Source organism: Lissotriton vulgaris, chromosome 3_1 (genome assembly GCF_964263255.1).
Source record: "Lissotriton vulgaris chromosome 3_1, aLisVul1.2, whole genome shotgun sequence".
Classification (NCBI taxonomy): domain Eukaryota; kingdom Metazoa; phylum Chordata; class Amphibia; order Caudata; family Salamandridae; genus Lissotriton; species Lissotriton vulgaris.
In genome coordinates this window covers 424,723,202-424,743,829 of record NC_141689.1, presented here as the reverse complement: position 1 = coordinate 424,743,829, position 20,628 = coordinate 424,723,202, and the positions used below count along the sequence as shown (strand labels likewise).

At 46.2% G+C, this 20,628-nt stretch overlaps 1 protein-coding gene across 4 annotated transcripts in view; it reads right to left on the bottom strand.

Annotated features, from left to right (window-relative positions):
* The window catches only part of DDX4 (DEAD-box helicase 4), a 1,777,277-nt gene that overhangs the window by 1,254,797 nt on the left and 501,852 nt on the right, over positions 1-20,628 (bottom strand). For all 4 annotated transcript variants that reach the window (XM_086960639.1, XM_086960640.1, XM_086960641.1 and 1 more), the window contains exon 8: positions 12,400-12,444. In XM_086960639.1, coding sequence (XP_086816765.1) covers positions 12,400-12,444 — 45 coding nt within the window. The remainder of the gene's footprint in view (positions 1-12,399; positions 12,445-20,628) is intronic.

Here is a 20,628-nt window from a genome sequence, read left to right as displayed (position 1 = left end):
ATCTCAAGGCTAAGCAGGTCGAGCATATCGCGTTAACGGTCCAGGACATCCGTCCAGCGGTGGGTGGACTGGTTGTAGGTGCGCCGGACCCGAGAGTGGTGGTACATGGCCCGGCACACCTTCTCCCACCGCTTCCGGCGCTCCCGGATCCTGTACCCGCTATCGATCTTGCCGCCTGCCATGATGGTCCTGGGGAGGTGGCGCTGAACATAAAAAATTATTAGTGCGGCCACCTCCTCCGGGCTGAAGATCTCCCGGGGTGCGACCTGTTCCCCCCTCAAACGCCCGCACGGGAGCCGGGCACAGGACGCGGGACCCTTCCCTTTCTCAGGATGCTTCCCGGCTCCCTTTACCATGGTCTGGGCAGAAAGGAAGCTAAATAATAAAGAAAATAGAATAGGGAAGATAAGAAAAGAAGAGTTTAAAAAAGTAGTTTAAAATTAACCAAAAGTAGCAGAAAACACAAAAATATAGGGCTAGAAAAATAGAGGGATAGATAATAAGTAAAATAGATTAAAAAAAACGTCAAACAAGCAAAGGATAGCAGAGATTTAGAGAGGATACAAAAAGCATGCCCAGAACCATAGCAATGAATGAGAAACAAGATGGCCGCGCCCGTTCACGACCGCGTGGGTAAGTTCGTGTGAGATTTTCCTCGTGATCACTCGCGAAATTGTACTAGCGAGCCGCACACTTTGTGAGATTACACATCGCGCCCGGAAACGGAAATACGTCATGCAAACAAGATGGCCGCGCCCGTGAACAACCGCAAGGGTAACTTTGCGCCGTTGCGCTACAAGCGGCTCGCTAAAACTCACAAAACCTGGCGAACTAACACGCCGCAAAAAAACAAATCGCATATTCGCACGAATTCGCGGCTTCCGAAATCGATCTCGCGCAAGTTCGCACCCCGCGAATCCCGCAAAATTGCAGAAAAACGAGTTTTGCAAAACTGAAAGCAATCAGCAGGTGCAAAAGTTCAAACTCATGATTAGTAACCATTCCCTGTAGTGCTTCCTGACTGGGGCCCCTCCAGAGTTCAGTTGCTAGTTGCAACAATTGTATGACCCTGCTCTGACCCTCACAGCAGGCTCATAGAGTAGCTACAAGTAGGCCACAAAGGTCCTGGAAAAAAAAAATGCACTGCAACATAAAGCAAATTACAGATAAGGAAGCAGGTGCCAGACTGGAATTTTAAAACAGTGACACATTAATAAACCAACCCCAAATTAATTCATGTCAGTTGAAGCAGGGCAGGTGTGCTTGCTTTTCCCCCCCATAATCTACAGTGATGATGAACCAGAGGGTGGCATTGATGTACCAGAGGGTGGCAGTGGTGAAACAGAGGGTGCTGGGAACCTTTGATGAACCAGACGTAGAAACAACATAGTAGCGACCGTTGCGAGCCGACAAGTAAGTTCGCAATTGCGAACTGGTACAAAACACTCGCGAACTGGCAGAAACCCTTGCGAACCCAAAAAAAAAAACATTCGCGAGAATTAGCCGATTTTGCGGATTGCGAGTTCAGGAATACACAAATTCGCAAACGCCAGATTCGCAAAATTTGCCCATGCTTAATCTGTGTGTGCAGGGAAGGATGCCAAGACCTAGAATATACACTGAATGGTGCAAGGGTAGAGTGGAGGGAGTGCACCTTCCGCTACCTAGGGATTCAGGTTTACAGCCAACTGAAAGACCTGTTTGACAGAAACCCGGGAAGGGCCTTAACAGCGATCAAGTCTCCGGTACACTTTTGGAGCACAATCCCGCTGACGGGCACTGGCAGGGTAGCACTTGATAAGATGGTGATTCTTCCCCGGCTCCTGTATTACTTCGTTAATTTACCTCTTTATATTCCTGCAGCCTTCTTCACTACACTCACTAAACTGCTCAGGACTTTTTTTGAGGAGGGGGGGGGGTGCCCGGCACAGAATGGCACTAATGAAAATTTATTTGCCCACTGACCAGGGAGGTCTTGCGGCACCATCTTTCGAACACCATTATTTGGCTGCAGAGCTGCAGTGGATAGCCCGCTAGATTGCGAATAGGGACTGCAAAGATACGGCGACCACACTGCCACCACATTCATTGGAGCAAATACTCAGACTCTTTCACCCAGCTACCAAAAACGCACCGCCAGAGCCGCTTCTACTAGCAGTAGCAAACAAATGCTATCGCAGGTGTCCATATCTCACTAAAGCTATTGTCCCTTGTGCACCGGCAATACCATTGGAGGGATCCCCTAGTGGACCCGGGGTACTCACACTTCTTTCACTCACGGAATGGCGGGAGGCCGATACGCAGACCCTGGGAGATCTATACAGAAATGGCACACATACCATACGAGTCCTTGGTAGCGGACGAGGGACTTCCGTTGGGGCAATTCCTAATACACCGCTCATTGATAGCAACACCGACGGCTCGGTTCTGTGGTCATGTCCCCGCATCTGGCCAACACCTTACCATACAGTACCTCCACGTCATGGGGTGAGGCAGACACCTAGTTCGCTGAGTCATTCCGAAAACATGTAGCGATAAGTCTAGATCCGCTCAGCCGTAAATGGGAGCTGGACTTAGGGCGGCAACTGGCAGACAAGGAGTGGGAAAGACTACTTAAAAGTCCAGTACGTATACCTAGAAACATGAGATTCCGTCAAATACAATTATTTATTGTCCATACAGCATATCTTACACCTGAGACGATTAACAGGTACTTTCATCGTACAGATGCAGCATGTCCTAGATGCGCTGTAACAGGGGCCGGGTTAATGCACATACTGTGAAGTTGTCCCAATCTATGCACATATTAGCACACAATTAGCAGGCTATTACACGCATGCACAGGCCGAGACATACCCTTTGAATGTACTTCATATCTACTGCATCACTTTAGAAGTACCCCTTCCACGAAAGTGACATCCCGGTTTCTAGACTTGGGGCAAGTGGTCGCCAGGCGGCTTTTATGGAAGGCAAAAGACCAACCACTCACGCGGACATGGTGATATTCGCTCTTAGCATGGGCCAAAGCAGAGGGAATTTCCATCCTGAGGGAGGAAACACTGGGGCTGTGGAAGGAGCCATAACAGCGCCAGGCAGGGACTACTCCAAGCCTTACAGCAAACTGAGGACGGCCCTGGGGGGCAGCCGGAGAGAGAGGAATGCGAGCAAGCAGTGAGGGACGTTCGCCCCGTCAGTGAACTGCTGTAATTTTACAAATATGTATAATGGCTGATTGACACACCGCGTCGACGTAGTCAATGCTGGTGAGTTGGGGCAACCACCATGTTGGTAGTAAGCATTGGGATGATGGGTGTGGGGGGGCAGTGGGAGGGATAATCACACAAGTACTGGTCAATGCTGTTGTTGGGTTCTTAATTTGTTCTCACTCATATCTGTTCAGAAGCCCATGATGAATAAACTGGAAGGACTCTGTACAACGCACTACTGAAAACACACCCGTAATTGAACTGTAACCTCTGCCCCTGCACTAAAGAACCCTCCCAGCAGACCCGGCAGCAAGAAAACCCCCTGGTTCACCGACGAACTCAAGGAATCCAAGAAGAACTGCTGCACCCTCGAAAAGCCTGGCAGCTTGACCAGACCACAGACAACAGGACCGCCCTCAAGCACGCCACCGCAAACACCATCAGCTGATCCGCGCCACCAAGAAGACGGTACTCAAAGAACGACTGGACAACAACGCCCACGACAGCAAGGAACTCTTCAGCATCCTCAAAGAGTTCTCCAACCCCAGCGCCGGAAATAATGAGATCACTCCCTCGCAAGACCTCTGCAACTCACTCGCCTCGTTCTTCCACCGCAAGATCGCCGACATACACAACAGCTTCGACGCACAGACCACGCACCCTACCACCGAACCAACGCCCGCCACCACCACCCTCTGCAACTAGACTCCGATCAGCACCGAAGACACCACTCGCACGATGAACTCCATCCACTCCGGATCACCAACCGACCCATGCCCACACCACGTCTTCAACGAAGCCGACGCCATCATCGCACCCCATCTCCGAGACATCAACTCCTCCTTCCACACCGCCACCTTCCCGGAGAGCTGGAAGCAAGCCGAGCTGACCGCACTCCTGAAGAAACTAATGGCAGACCCCACTGACCTTAAGAACTACCGTCCAATCTCGCTCCTTCCTTTTCTGGCCAAAGTCATCGAGAAGACCGTCAAAAAACAGCTTGCCGCCTTCCTCGAGACAAACGGATCCCTCGACCCCTCGCAGTCTGGGTTTCGGGCCAACCACAGCACCGAGACCGCCCTAATCGCAGCCACAGACATCAGAACCCTGATCGACAACGGGGAAACAGCGGCCCTCATCCTCCTGGACCTCTCTGCGGCGTTCGACACTGTCTGCCACCGCACCCTAGTGAAGCGCCTCAGCAACATCGGAATCCGAGAGAACGCGCTGGAGTGGATCATCTCGTTCCTCACCGGAAGAACCCAGAGAGTCCGCCTCCCTCCGTTCAGATCCGAGGCCACCGAAGTCATCTGCGGCGTACCCCAAGGATCTTCACTCAGCCCCACCCTCTTCAACGTCTACATGAGCCCCCTCGCAGCCATCGCACGCCAACACAACCTCAACATCATCTCCTACGCCGACGACACCCAGCTGATCCTCTCCCTCACCAACGACCCCACCACCGCCAGAGCCAACCTACACGAAGGGATTAAAGACGTCGCCGACTGGATGAGGAACAGCCGCCTTAAACTGAACTTAGACAAGATGGAAGTCCTCATCCTGGGATCATCACCCTCCGCCTGGGATGACTCCTGGTGGCCCCCAGCCCTGGGCACCGCTCCCAAACCAACGTACCACGCATGCAACTTGGGCTTCATCCTGGACTCCTCCCTGTCAATGACCAGACAAGTCAACGCCGTCTTATCTTCGTGCTTCAACACCCTGCGCACGCTCCGCAAGATCTTCAGATGGATCCCCACTGAAACCAGGAAGACCGTCACCCAGGCACTTGTCACCAGCCGACTGGACTACGGGAACACCCTCTACGCCGGAACCACAGCCAAACTTCAAAAAAGACTCCAACGCATCCAGAACGCCTCCGCACGACTCATCCTGGACATCCCCTGACACAGCCACATCACTGGAGACGAGAGACCTTCACTGGCTCCCCGTCAGCAAGAGAATCACGTTTAGACTCCTCACCCACGCACACAAGGCTCTCCACGACCTGGGCCCCAAGTACCTCAACGACCGCATGACCTTCTACACGCCCACCCGCCATCTACGATCGACCAGCCACACACTCGCCACCGTACCACGCATCCGCAGAGCCACCGCCGGAGGAAGATCCTTCTCCTACCTGGCAGCAAAGACTTGGAACTCCCTCCCCACCCACCTTCGGCGAACCCAAGACCATCTCTCCTTCAGGAAGCAGCTCAAGACCTGGCTGTTCGAGCAGTAACATACCCCTCTCCCCCAGCGCCTAGAGACCCTCCAGGGTGAGTAGTGCGCTTTACAAATGCCATGATTGATTGATTGATTGCCCTTTGTACAGTGGATTGAGCGCTAATTTCAGGCTTGCTCCTAAACAAAGATGTCATAGGCACCCATGGGTATGCTCAACATCCACACAAGTATGTACATCAATTATTGGTAGACTGTCTTGTGTATAGATGGCTATCCAAACGTATGTTGCCTTTCAGGAATAAGCAAAAAGACAAATCAATAAAAACCAGATTTAAACAAAAAATCAAGACCCATTTATAAAGCAAATGCGACTGGACTTGAAGTGGTCCCACCCAAACCTCTCTCACTGGGGATGGACTCAAGTGGTGAAAATGCATACCCTTCCCCGAATCCCATATGTGTTAGGCATGTTTTCCCTATTACCCAATTGTCAGCTGAGCAAATTGGGTCCCGAACCATGGACCGTTCCCTGATGTGCTCTTACCTCAACACTTGGTGTTAGTTTGAAGTCGTGATGTATGGATTATAGAACCTCCTGATTAGTCATCTTTACTCTCAGCCACAATGGACTAGCCTCAGGATGACCTGGGAAGCTTGTCTGCAGGTGGAATATGACGAGGAAGACTGGACAGAAGTTTGAGGCCAGGAGGCACAGAAGAAACTCAGTCTTTTTAAATTACTTCAGGGGTGTCACTGGACCATTGCGTGGGCTTCAGGCTTGCTCTCTCATTGTGTTTGTTGATGATGTAATCACGTATCGATCATGCGCCCAGTGATATTGCCTGTATATTGCAGGACTGTACCATCATACACCCCTTTTGGACGTCAGTAGAGTATACGCTCTGGGAATCAATTTGCCCTCACCACTTCCAGACCCTCTAATTCTCTACCATGACTTCTTAGACATTCACCAATTACCCCGCCAGGCTCGTCACTGACATTACAGATGCCAAAATCTGCATTTTGCGACATTGGAGCTCTCCACTATTGCTGTCACACGAGGAATGGTTTGCAGAGATGTATAAGACCGAATCATATGAAAAGATAATTTACAATTTAATGGCCAAAGCAGATACTTTCTTCTTATATGGTCCCCCTTTTTGCAAGGTGTCCCGACGTTGTCCCGTAGTTTGCTTACTCATTACCACCATTGTACTCACTAGCCCTCCCTTTCCCTTGCCTATCTTTCTTCCCTGCTTTGTAGTTTCCGTATTTCTTCCCTCTTTCTCTTCCCTTACTCTTTACTTTCTTCCTTCTATAGCTTATTCTCTCACCTCACTTCCCTTTTCTATTTATTAAATATTATATACAATCATTCTTTGCTATTGGTGCATGTATCATCAACATTTATAGCTCTACACAGGTATAAGCTGAGCTTGCATGTCACTGTATTTGTGGTCATCTCATTTCTTAATTTTAACAAAATCAATATACAAAAATAATATCGCCAGGATCTGCTCACCCCCTATAATGAAAATTGTTATTTGCAGAGTGGGTGAAAAACCATTTACAATGGCATGTGCTGAGAACCTGAACCGATACAGAAGCGTTTTAGATGGAATACTGTCAGCCGGAGACCTTTAGGGAGTTAAAGGCAATTTTCTTATGAGTGACATTGAGTATGCCTAAAACGCCCAATAACAATGCCCAATGGGGAAGTCAAAATATTGGTAAGCATTCTAGCATCCCGCCTTAAGCGAGTTCTCCCCTCAACAGTTGTGGGGATAGCTCTGCAGATGGTGACAGCCTTCATGTTTTCTCATGGTGTACTTTATCATCAGCATAAAGGTGGACATTGCAAACCTCAATGTCGATTTGGGTGACTTTGAGCAGTGAAATTAAAATATTAGTGCCTTCAGTAAATTATGTGGTGATGCCAAGCAAATTGAGATAATGAACGACTTTGGTGATGCAAACATGTGCCTGGAGTGTTTTTAATCAAAAACTTACATGATCAGTATACGTGGCACTGTTTAAGAATTAAGCCAGTTCTTGATGGCGAGCATGTTTGGGCCAAACAGGGACCAGAAATTAAGTTGGCAGGAATGTTTATACAGGTGCCGTTTCATCTTTTTCAGACCTCTCCTCTGCGAAACTCCCTTTGTGGGAGACCTTTTCCTTGGATGTCTTGCTTTTTACTCTTTTCCTTTAAATCCCCAACAACGTTTTCATACTTTGCCCGTCTTTGAAGGCCTTTTTTAGTATCTTTTTGCAAAATTCACATGCCTTTGTGGAATGGGAAGTTGGTAACCACAGCACACATGGGATGAGACTGTGGCAGCCATTTCCCGTCAATAGGATAGGCACTTCAAAAATAAATATGCCATTCTGACACAAAAGATCCTGTGGAAAATGCAGAAACACTTTAATCGGATTGGTAGATTGTATAAACTGCTAAAATAATGGTTGAAATTCCTCGAAAAAAATGGTGCAAAACTTTTTGGAGTTGGAGGATCTCACTCACACGAGCCGGAAGAAAGGTTAAATACCTTTGCTAAGAATCTTTCTGGTGGACACTATCAACTTACAGATTCCTCATCATTGAATATCCCAGGTGCCAAAGTGGATACAGAATGTTCTGGCATAGCTCTTCGGTGCTGGTGGGCAACGCAGGCTTCATTGCAAAGCCACAGTTGAGTTGTGTTGACATCACAATCCCGGCACCAATTCTGTTTTTCCCCCACACCTTTCAGCATAGGTCCAGTGCTTCCCCCCTCAACTCAGAGGTGAAGAAATTGAGTTCTCTAATGTTTTTTGTGCAGTGACTAGGGACATTCCCCTACAAAAGAAGACAGAGTTCAATCCTTGTTTCAAAAGTGATGGGCAGATGTGCTTTACAGACCTTTGTGGTGATAAGTCTGTGGTGCCCCACCTCAAGGAACAGCTGGTCATCGTGGGACCCCTCTCTCCACATAAATCCCAAGGCCATCAAATAGTAGCAGGCAAAGCTCTCTTTGTCCAATGCCAGGGAAGAACATAAAGGGACTAGTCCCAGATGTCAAGCTTGCTCCTCCCCAGCACTGAAGGAAAATAGAAGCCATAAGAAGAAAGATGAGCAATCCATGGAATATGTCATAGTTCTGGGGTATGTCTGAACCTTGTGCTTTACCCCCGGTCTATCCTCTCCAGAGTTAGTGTAGCCGTCGCATGGAACGGCACAGGGCCATGATTATTCTACTGCCAGCATATCCTGATGTCACAGAGCGTGGGGCAGATCTACCCGACTTCCTAAAGGCAATGCTGGTTCCCAGCTGTTAAACTCCTTCGGTGTGCATGTCTGCACCATGGGCCCGTATATGGTGCTCTGTTTGGTGTCTCACCTTCGACACAGTGTTCCCCTAGCATCCCAAGTTTCTAAATCTAGCCTGGTGCTTAGGGTATTTAAAGGTTAGTAATCTGCAGGCATGAAAAAAATAACTTGAGTAACTGCCAGGACAAGGCACCAGGATAGTGGAAGCCCCTGGAACATTGAAGGGACAGACTGCATTTTAACTAAATAATGGAAGCATAACAGGCTGCACGTTTCCTTGTCATTTATACATGCAAAAGGGCAGTTTAATCTGTAGATGTTGAAATGCAATTTTGAGAAAGGAAGTTTCGATATTACAAACAGATTAAAACATGAAAAATCTCTGCTTTGACCTCCTTTTGAGGGTATTCCTCAGCAATGACACTGATGTTTCTGATGGTGGCAAAGCCCATTTAGTAAATAGGTATCCTTTATTGCTTAATTAAAAATCATTACAATCTACATAAGTGCAAGTTTTGAGAACCACGATTTCAACTAAAATAACCAAACAATCCAAATGATAAAAGTACAATGATATAGATGTACATGACTTAAGGTAACGCTCTTCCTGCATTATACACAAACTGAAATACTTCGGAATTAACATATTCAGTCACTAGAGCAAGCAGGATTAAAAAAACATAGTATTAAAGGGCATAATGAAGCAGGAAAAAAGGTAAAGTGTAAATGCTGTCGGTAAAGACACAACCAGCTAAGTAATCAAAAGTGCAAATGTATGAATACGGGGAAGAATGGGCCCTTATATTGGTAGGTCAATTCTTGTAAGAGGTATACCCCCCCCACCCAACTGGGCAATATCAATATTAATAGCAATATCACTATCAGTGTTCATCCAGTTGTTTTGCTGCAGGGATGAGAAACCTCACGGCCTTGCAAGATGTTTGAATTGAGGTCGCATTTAAAAGGGTCACTAGTTTACCTAACTTGGGAGTGCTCTTAGGGCAAAGCTTAGGACTTTTCACCCCGATAAGAGCTAGGAATTAATGAACCATAAATACAAATTTGAAAAGCATTTAAGGCCTGGTTTGCGCTGAGGAGGTTGTGTCTACTTATCTCAAGTACAAAATAAACATGAAAACCTGTCCTCCTTGACCCCAAACAATATGTCCTGGGAGCTGGGCTATAGGAATTCCCCATCTAGACTGGTTTAGTGGAAGCGTTTGGAAAACAAACCACCTATGTTTTGCTACAATTAAGTGCCAAGGGTTGACTTTGAAAATATCCATTTTATTGGTCAATTAGGCACTGCAGTGCTATCAATGTTTCGCTGAGCAAGACAAGATCATCTGCATATTGGAGACAACGTAAATGTTCCTGACCCAGCTTGGGAGAGTTGCTCACCACCTGAGTCAGGTGACGGTCAAGGTCCGCCATGTAGATGTTGAATCGAAATGGGAAAAAGGCCCATCCCTGTTTCTGGCCTACGTTGGTACTAATCTAGCATTTGGTCCTCCGACCATCTCCAACCTTGATTTATCCTTAAGTGTGAATGTATAAGCCAATAATAGCATCCAATTGTTTAGACAGATTCCGTGATGTAATTTGTTAAATATGGATTGTTGAAAAGCGTTAAGTGAGAGACCCAAAACCGATCCAATTTTGATGCTTAAGGACTACACTACTGTATCAGTCATTCAACAATGAAAGCTTAAAAAAATTGTAAAAAAAAAAAACCTGAAACTATGCTGAACCATAACAGCAATCCTAACCTGCTTTGATTAGAAGGCCTGCCGACTCTTGACCATCTAGTCACAAATCTATGTACTCCCCCCAGTGACATCTAATGGAATTAATACAACCGGGAACCATCAAGAACTCCTGCCAGCATCTCCTTCAGCTCCTCAACTGAACCAAGTCAGAAGGAGAGCTTTTTACAACTCATAATATTTGCTGCATCTTCCCACACCTAGCGTTCAGAGAGTAGCTTAAGACTAACATCTCCTTAGTACCATCCCACCTAGACTATGGAAACATACCTTAGATAATGAACAGCTCCTCCAATCCTAAAATCATAAAATAATCCAAAATGCAGAAGCCATAATATTGCACCCACTATACCACTTTACGCGCGATATACTTTGTTTCTATGGCCATATGTTCATCATTCAAGGCACTATATAGTAGTAGTAGTAGATAAGCTTTATTCGATAAAAAAATTTATCATAAAAGCATGACGAAAAAGCATCCATTATATATCCATAATAACATTGTCATTTAAAAACCAACATATGTACAGTCGTTTCTCAACCACTAAAAACTACAGTAAATACAGATTAAAAATAGGAATTCTGTACACTCAAAAAAGGCACTGTGCAAACAAGCAATCGGAATGGGATAGCAGCTTAGATCAGTATTCATGGACGACATAAAACTTTCAATTTACAGGTTTTTCACCCACTAGTCCATCAAGTGTTCGAGCCTACTGCATTCTTGCCTGGTACTTTATTCGCAGCAGCCAGGTGCAGCCCAGAAATGTTGACACTCCGCATATTAACGTCAAGGATGAAGTGTCAGTTTTCAGGATGCGTAATGCAGCACGATAATCTGTGACACCCAACATTTTACATACTGGTTTAAGGCACTTCGCTCTGGCCCGCTCGTAAACCGGGCATGCCAGAAAAATGTGGGCAATTGACTCAGTATGATGTGCACAACATGGGCAAGGTGCCGGCACTAAATTAGACCCCTTCCATGATGCTATCGCGTCATTAAGTGGGAGGGTCCCTAATCTCATCTTCATGTATAGGGCCCTGTCCCTGGGGACCTGTATGAAGTCAAGGTAGGGTTCCAATCTAGGATTATTTTTAGGTTCAAAGAACCCTTCAGTAAGTTTCCCAATTTTTGGTTTGGAGAGATCACGCATCTGTATCCAATCCCAATTGGCACGCTTTAGTGCCTGCTTGGGGGGTGGTGTCTGACGTGCCCACTATATATTGGCCTGGGGGCAATGTAAGGAATGGGTCCATCCTTCATTCAAGGAATACTCCACAAACACTCAAAAAATAAAACACTTCATTTTAGAAGGGCACCCTTTTACCACCATAAAGAAAAAAAAATCAAGCATTGGTGGAATCACCTTCTCAGCACAGACAGCGAAACTACCTCCAGACAAAGATAAGAGACCACACAGAATTCATTGAGGCAGTATACAATTAACTTCAGCAAAAAGACAATTGAGGATTATATCCTGCAAAGAAGCATAGTCTCCTACAAAGGATATTCAAAATAACCACATCAGCAGTCACCTCATCCCCTTCTCTCCACTCCATCCATAAGCACAGCATGGCTACAGCAAGAAAATAAGAGCAGCCATGCTGGTCATCTTGCATGCCACCCACATTTTTCCCAAAAAGCAACCCACACACATCAAGCTGTACTCAACAATGATATGTAAGCTTTAAAGATTTTTCACTTCTCTTCACTCCACTACGTACTCATAAATAGCTGCATTTAATACAATAAAGTAACCACTGTGGTCATCACACACTACACCAAAACATTCCACATATATGGCACACTATAAAGCCACACAAACCAGCAAAGTGGTATGATTCATGTCAATCAAAAATGTTTTGGCATCTAGAGTAAAAAACTGCTAGCTCAATTTATTTTTACAAAGAAACTGTAGATTCTTACCTCCTCTCCTGGAAAACCCACTTCTTTGAGGGCCATTATTATCACCTATAAAAGACATAGTATTGGTTTGCTTTTTTATGGAGATATAATTCTCAGAAAAAGATCAGCAAGAATTAAGATAAAAGATTTGACTTCTGTATGTTAAATTTACAGATGCACAAACAAAGAACAGCATATTGAAACGGACCAACCATTTTTGCCCATAAGAAAATACAGCAATACAGTGATCTACGCAGATAGACCTAACAGCATTTATGTACAGACCACAGATATTAATGAGCATCAATAACCTCAGCAGCAATACATATCTAAGCCCCAGAGATATAAGCACCAATGAGAAAATTAGCACAAACAAATAAGGTACTGACATATAGCTTCGTTCTTTCTCGGAGAGCCGCAAAATGCTCACCTTTTTAATATAGTTCTGACCACTAGACATACCACTGTAAAAATTGTTTAGAGATTTTCATTTTTGATTTGTGCTTTTGAATTTGGGAAGTAATTTAGCTTGGGTAGACATTGCTAATCCAGTTCGAATTTTTCTACACTATTTTTAAAAATGGCGGCTGTGTTGCAATGAGGATGTAATATTTCAGGAACCATAAAACCTGTATACTTCATTTTGGTGCAAAAACATAGTTTTTGGGATCACCTAGTCTTAATATGACAGAAAATAACTCATCCGAGCAACCCTTCCTCCATTTTCCAAAATTGTGACTCTATAATGATGTGTTTTAGTCATCATATTGGTAATTTATTCTAATATTGATTTTGTTTCAGGTTTTCGACTGGTTCAATTTCATAAACATGAGCAAAGCAGGTAATAGCAGAGGATCATGATAAGGATGGAAGGAGACTAGATAATATAGGGAAAAAGATTCACCAACATGGCAAGTGCTTCTGTGCGTGCCGCGAACTCCTTGGCAATTTTGAGAAGGTACGACTGAGAAAATGTGGTCTAATGTTGCTCCGTACCTCAAATTGTTGCCGGATAAGAAGCAGGAGACGAGAAAAATTCTCCTCGAAGGAGAGAGGACAGCATCCTAGATAGACATCTCTATGGATTTGGCTTCTCTAGGCTTTAATAATTAACAAAAAAGGTGTGACCCTGTGTCCCTCAGAACCTGGGTATTCAATAGTTAAACAAAAAATGGTTCTGTTGGGTAAGACAGATTACTTGAACAATGCTCATAAATGTAGACAAACGAAAGACAGCTCTCGGATAAACAATGTACGTTTTGAGAAATAAATCCTCAAAAAACAGTCATAAGGTCAACGTGTTCTATTGTATAAATTATAAAAAATTTCTTCCAAACATATCCGAATTACTGCATTCAAGGATGCATTTTTCAATACATGATACAACCGTCATAAAAACATGCAAATTTTGTGAAGTGGTGCTCAATGGGTGTGATAACATACAGTGCAAAGGAATTAATACATACACATATATACAAGATAGATTTCAATGGTCAGATGTTGATTATTGACCAAGGATTCCTAAGATTGTTGTGCGGATCCTGGTGATTCTGGGCCTATAAATGCGTCGACGTTTCGACCCTCAGGCGCCCCTGTGGGTGGTCGCCGCGGGTCTTTCTCAAGACAAGGAAGGATGACAGTTCAGGTTCTCTAGGCTTTAGTCAACTGGCTGGGGCAGCAGTTCTCTGTCAATAGGGATGGCTCAAGTCTACCACCTTTCGCCTTGATGTACAGGGCAAGATACTAGATACGACATTCGATGGGATGCGCTGTTTGGCTAACAAAATCGGCCATGCCTCACAGGAAATCAAAAAGGAAACAGACACAGCCAAATCCTTGAGTACTCTCCAGTACAGAAAGACACACTTTTGAGGTGCCCGTGGCAGAGGATCTTATTCCTTTCGTGGTACCTACCAAAGATATCTACCCCAGATTTACCAAAACAGATATGGCTATCAACAGCAGCAATCCTACAGAGCCCCCGCTGGTGCCGCTTACTCCTGACAATCGAACAGGAGAAAACAGCCCCAGCAAGCCAGAGATAATTCTAGGAAGCAGAGACACCTCTTCGGAACCTGCAACAATTTGACCACGCTCCAACTCCAGGACTCAGACTATTTCTCGCCATTTTGGCCAATGGAAGCAAGTAACTTCAGACAAAGGGGTACTGATCATAGCCAGATTTGATCATACCCTAGAACTTGTAAAGCCCCCTCCGCCCCATCCACTTGTAAAGAAACCTCTACCTCTCACTCTCCTGAAAGAAGCCAGAATTATGCTTCAGAAGGGAGCTATGAGGAGAATTCCCCACTCCAGTTTCTTTGTCAAGAAAAAGTCGGTAAAGTAAAGGCCAATTCTAGATTTCACGAAATTAAACATTTCTGCTAAAAAAGTCTTTCCAAATGGTTACTCTTTAGGAGATTCTGCAGCTCCTCGATCATGCAGATTTCATGACAACACTAAACCTGCAGGATACATACTCTCACATTTCTATCTCTCGAACATCGAAAATGTCTCAGTTTCACTGTGCTAGGTGCCCATTTTCAATTCGCCCTTTTGGTCGGTGGTCAGCTCCAAGAGTTTTTACGAAATGTCTAGCGCCAGTCGCTGCTCATCTCAGGCTGCAGGGCCGTCAGTTGTTGACTTACCTAGACGACTGGCTAATAAAAGCAGTCTTTTCGACAAGCCTTGTAGTGAGGGCTGGGTCTTACTTGTGCACATAGCTTTGTTAGCATAGGCTTATTACAAGTTTAAACGCCATTTTACCTTTTTGCTGCTTTTGCACACTACATGTAACTGTTGTTGTAAGTTAGGCTGCGTGAATTGCTACACATGAGAATGGCTTGTTTTCAAGGTCCGTAAACTTACAGCTCGACAGTCTGCACGAGTGCTGAAGCCTGCAAAGTTATCAAAACAATGTTCGGTGTTGTTCAGGCTGATCGACTCATGCACTAGACATAACATGCACGCAGCTGCAGCTAGCTGAAATCCTGGCATCTTTAATATCACACTGCATGCATGATTTAGACCCTCTGAAAGGAAGCCCGTTTCCAGAGAGAGACAGCGCTATTGCAGTTCCTGATGTGATTCACTTCTGCTGATCTTGGAAGTATGGGGTCCCCTATTGAAGCCTAAGAGACCTTCTATATTTTATAAAACGTAGTTCCTAGCTAGGGAGGGTGGCATACTAGATGCTATATAACCTGTTCCCACCATCATTATATGATTTCTCCTTTTGTGTTTTATGGAGTTGTAACAATGCTGATCGTATTATTTTTAATCGTATGTTTGCTTATGCTCGCAAAAATAATGCATCTCCGAGCACAGCGTTAAAATAAATATTATAAACTATTTTGTGTCTCTTTCTTTACCTATAATGTGGACTGGTATGAGAATATAACGAAAGAGTGTTCTTGACTCCCACCATTCCTGAGAGTAACCCAATATAAGATATGAATGTCAGCAGCCCTACATGCCAAGAACAGATGCATACTGGTAAGTAGCATATTCCGTTCGAGGCATGTGGGCTGCTGAATTCATATCTGTGCATAGAATAAATAGCAGTTACCTCCTTATCGGCGGTTGCCCGTGCCAGCTGCAGCAGTCTGAAAGAGAGTTCTGAGAACCGCCTGTCCTACAGCAGCTTGCTGTTTGGAGTGTACTTCTACGCAGTAGTGTTTGGTAAATGTATGTATGGTGGTCCATGTGGCTGCTCTACATATATCCTCTAGAGGAATGTTACCTAGGAAAGCCATGGATGCCCCTAGCTTGCGTATGAAATGCGCTTGTGGGGGAACTGTTTAAGTGCGTTTAGCCTTTTGATAACAGATTTGAATGCATTTAACAATCCATCTGGCTATACCTGATTTGGAAATAGGGTTGCCTTTGTGTTGTAGAGAGAAGGCAACAAACCGTTGTTTAGTCTTTCTAAAGTCCTTTGTCCTGTCGATGTAATACAGGAGAGCTCTTTTGACATCTAAGGTGTGCAGTGCTCTGTCTGCTACTGAGTCTGGGTTTGGAAAGAAAACCGGCAGTTCTATGTTTTGATTAATGTGGAACTGCGAGATGACCTTCGGCATGAACTTGGGGTTGGTGCGCAGAACTACCCTGTTTGCATGAATTTGTAGGTAGGGCTCTTGAATTGTCTGGGCTTGAAGCTCACCGACTCTTCGTAGCGATGTGATGGCTATTAGAAAAGCTACTTTGCAAGTAAGAAACTGTATCTCACAAGAATGGAGAGGCTCAAAGGGGGGCCCCATGAGCCTGGTGAGAACGATATTTAGATTTCAGACAGGCGAAGGAGGGTGTCTGGGAGGGATCACTCTTTTAAGGCCTTCCAAAAAGGCTTTGATGGCAGGCACTCTGAAAAGTGAAAGGTGCTGCCTGTTTTCAAGATAAGCGGCCATAGCAGCCAAATGTACCCTGATGGAACTATATGCTAGATTGCATTGGTACAGATGCAGCAGGTAACATATGATGTTCTGCGTGGACGCATCTAGTGGGTTAATGTCATTGTTGGAACAGTATATGACAAAACGCTTCCATTTGGCTGCATAGCACGCCCTAGTTGTAGGTCGCCTTGCCTCTGATGATTTTCATACACTCAGGGGGCAAGTTGAGGTAGCCAAACTCTATGACCTCAGGAGCCAAATCACTAGGCTCAACTGTTGCGGATCTGGGTGCTGAATGTCTCCATGGCTCTGAGTGAGGAGGCTGCGAGTGAGGCGCAGCCGTTGGTGAGGCACCACTGAAAGTTCCAGGAACGTGGTGTACCAAGCTTGCCGTGCCTACGTTGGAGCAACCAGGATGAGCGTCATGGAGTGCTGCCGCAGTTTGCGCACGACCAGCGATATGAGCGGGGCTGGGGGGAAAAGCGTACGCAAATCTGCCTGACCAGTTCATCCATATCGCATTGCCCTGAGACTGCGGGTGTGGGAACCTGGCGGCGAAGCTTTGGCATTTTGCGTTCTCTTTTGTGGCGAAGAGGTCGATCTCTGGATGACCCCACTGCTGGAAGTATGGTTGGAGCACTGAGGGGTGAATCTCCCACTCGTGCATCTGATGACTGTGCCTGCTGAACAGGTCCGCCATCTGGTTGTCTACGCCCGGGAGATGTTCCGCCATGAGGAAGATGTTCCTCTGGATGGCCCACTTCCACATGCTCTGGGCTAGGTGAGATAGCTGCGGGGAGAGTGTGCCTCCCTGTTTCTGGATGTAATACATGGCAGTCATGTTGTCCGTCCGGATCAACACGACCTTGTTGCACAGGTGCAACTTGAACGCTTTCAGTGCCATGAAGATTGCCATCAGCTCTAACAGGTTGATATGCATCTGTTGCTGTTGTGCAGTCCATCGTCCCTGCACCGTGTAATGGAGGACATGCGCTCCCCAACCCTGTAGAGATGCGTCCGACGTTAGCAATATCTGTGGGACAGGCTCTTGGAACGGTCGTCCCCTGCAAAGGTTTTGTGGATTCCACCAATGCAGAGAGTTGTATGCACGACCGCTCACCAATACTAGGTCTTTTAGATGCCCATGAGCCTGGTTGGTTCCACGGTCGTGCTAAGAATTCTTGAAGGGGAAGCCTGTGCAGCCCCGCGTGCGGGACTATGAATATGCAGGATGCCATCATACCGATGAGCTGCATGAACACTTGCGCCGGGAGCGATTGTTGAGGCCTGAACCTCCGAATGAGCTGCTGCATGCTGTTGACCCTGGCGGATTTCGGGTGCGCTGTTGCCGTCAGAGTGTTCAATGTTGCCCCCAGGTACTGTTGTACATGGGCGGGCTGCAGGTGTGACTTTGTATAGTTGAGTGAGAACCCTAGACTGTGAAGGAGGTGAATTGTACGTGACATGTGGCTGGCACACTGCTGGGCTGACTTGGCTTGAACGAGCCAGTCGTCCAGGTAGGGGTAGACGTGAATGTGTTGTCTTCGAAGGTGCGCAGCCACAGTCGCTAAGCACTTGTTGAACACTCTGGGGGCAGTGGTGACCCCGAAAGGCAGGACCTTGAATTGGTAATGCCGATTGTTGATGGTGAACCTGAGATATTTCTTGTGACTTGGGTGAATGGGAATGTGGAAATATGCATCCTTGAGGTCCAGGGTGGCTAGGAAGTCGCCCTGACTGAGCAACGGCAGGACCTGCTGTAAGGTTAACATATGAAAGTGTTCTGAAAGTATGTATTGGTTGAGGGGTCTGAGGTCTAGAATGGGCCGCAGGGATCCGTCTTTTTTTGGGATTAAGCAGTCCAAAGAGTACACCCCTGTACCTTGTTCTTCTGCAGGCACGAGCTCTATTGCCCCTTTTTGCAGCATGGAGAGTACTTCTTGCTGCAATAAGTGCATGTGCTCTGCGGACATAGGACGGTACCTTGGGGGTATTTGGGGGGGGTGGAGGTTAGTTCTAGACAATAGCCGTATCAGATAAGTTGTCTCACCCACCTGTCCGTGGTAATGCCTTCCCAGACTGGCGGGAGCTGCTGGAGTCTTCCCCCGACAGGTGTTAGATGGTCGGGGGCAGTGACAAGGCGTCACTGTTTGTTGGGAGCGGAGGAACTGGCGTTGTTATTGCCACGTCCTCTGCCTTTGGCGCTGTTCCCACGGTATCCACCCCTGGTATTCTTTGTGTAGGTGGATTGCGTGCTCCATTTGGTGTACTGGGCCTGCTGTAAAGCCTGTTCTCTAGAGGCTCCCCTATTACCGGAGCGACGAAAGGAACTGCCCCGAAACTGCTGAGATTGCAGAGCCCCCATGGATTTCGCTGTCTGTGTCATTTTTTATTTTTTCGAGTGTCATGTCTACCTCGGGACCAAAAAGGAAGTCTGGGTTAACCGGCTGGTTGAGCAGAGTCGTTTGAATCTCGGGTTTGAACCCAGAGATGGAGAGCCATGCGTGACGTCTTAGCATTACACTAGTGTTGATGGCCCTAGCTCCCGTGTCTGCTGCATCCAGTGCGCATTTGATGGATGCATTAGAAATCAATTTCCCTTCCTGTATAATCATTTCTGCTCCCTCCTTGTACACATCAGGCAGGTGTTGCAACAGCTGTTCTAGTGTGTCGTAGTGAGCCCTGTCATATCTAGCCAAGAGAACAAAACTGGGTCTTGACTCCTAATCAGCAAGGCTGAGTCAATATGAACTAAACAAACTATACAAATGCCAGTACTGAACTAACTTAGTTTATAATAGTGAAAAGATCTGTTATGAATAAAACATAGCAGTCCATTATAACATTTGTTACTAATTTATTCAAATAATTTCAGAAGTTTTTCATATTTTTCGAACAGAAATTTTTGTGCATATTGTAGTAAGGTACCTCCTGACTATGGTTACCCCCAACTTTTTGCCCTGTGTTTTAGCTGGTTTTGGACATAGTCGACCTGGGACCCTGCCAATCAGGACCCCAGGCCTACTGCTCTCTCTTTAAAATGGATTCCATGTACCCTAGGTACATTTCCAATTGGTACTGGGCCACCTTATCAGACCCTGTAACTCAGGGCATAGGTGTACCCAGGGCTGCCAGGGGCTGCAGCATGTATTATGCCACCCCTGGCTGGCCTCCTAAATTTGACACAACTGGCTGCATGACAGCTGGGGCAAAGTCGTGTAATCACTCTTTGCTGTAGGTGTAGTATACCTATACCTAACCCTAAAATGGACACACAGATTCCTATCAGTCACTCCTATGGCAGGCCTTGACAATCCTGAAGGCAGAGTGCTTGGAATCGTGTGAGATGGTGCTCTGGCATGAGCTGAGCCTGTCTGCAGCTTGCGGAACCAAGTCCTAATAGCTGTTCCATGATATCGCATACCATATACTCTTAAGTGCATTATAATCCTCGCGGTTAAATGCTAACTTTGGTATTGCTTTATCAAAACATGTCGAGTAAGGCGTCATACGAATTGGAATACTAACCCCTCGCCAATTCTGGCGACGGGGTTAGCATTCCACCCTTCTAGAGGGACACGACATGTATGTAACTGTGAACCCCGGTTAAAGTTAACTGAAGCCTCAGCTCCACAAAATGGATGCTGCCACCACAGACACGAGTCTGACCCCCTGCAGCTGGGAGTCCTTCCAGCGAGGGGAGCCTGGACAAAGGGTTTCCTGTCAGGGGCGGTGCTAGCACCGTCCCAGACATGGTTTTGTGTATCCTGGGTAGGCAGGGCTTTTCAGGAAGGTGACTGCTGAGTGGCACCCCGGTGCTCACTACGCATAGGCTGGTCAGAACCAGTTCCAGGGGCAC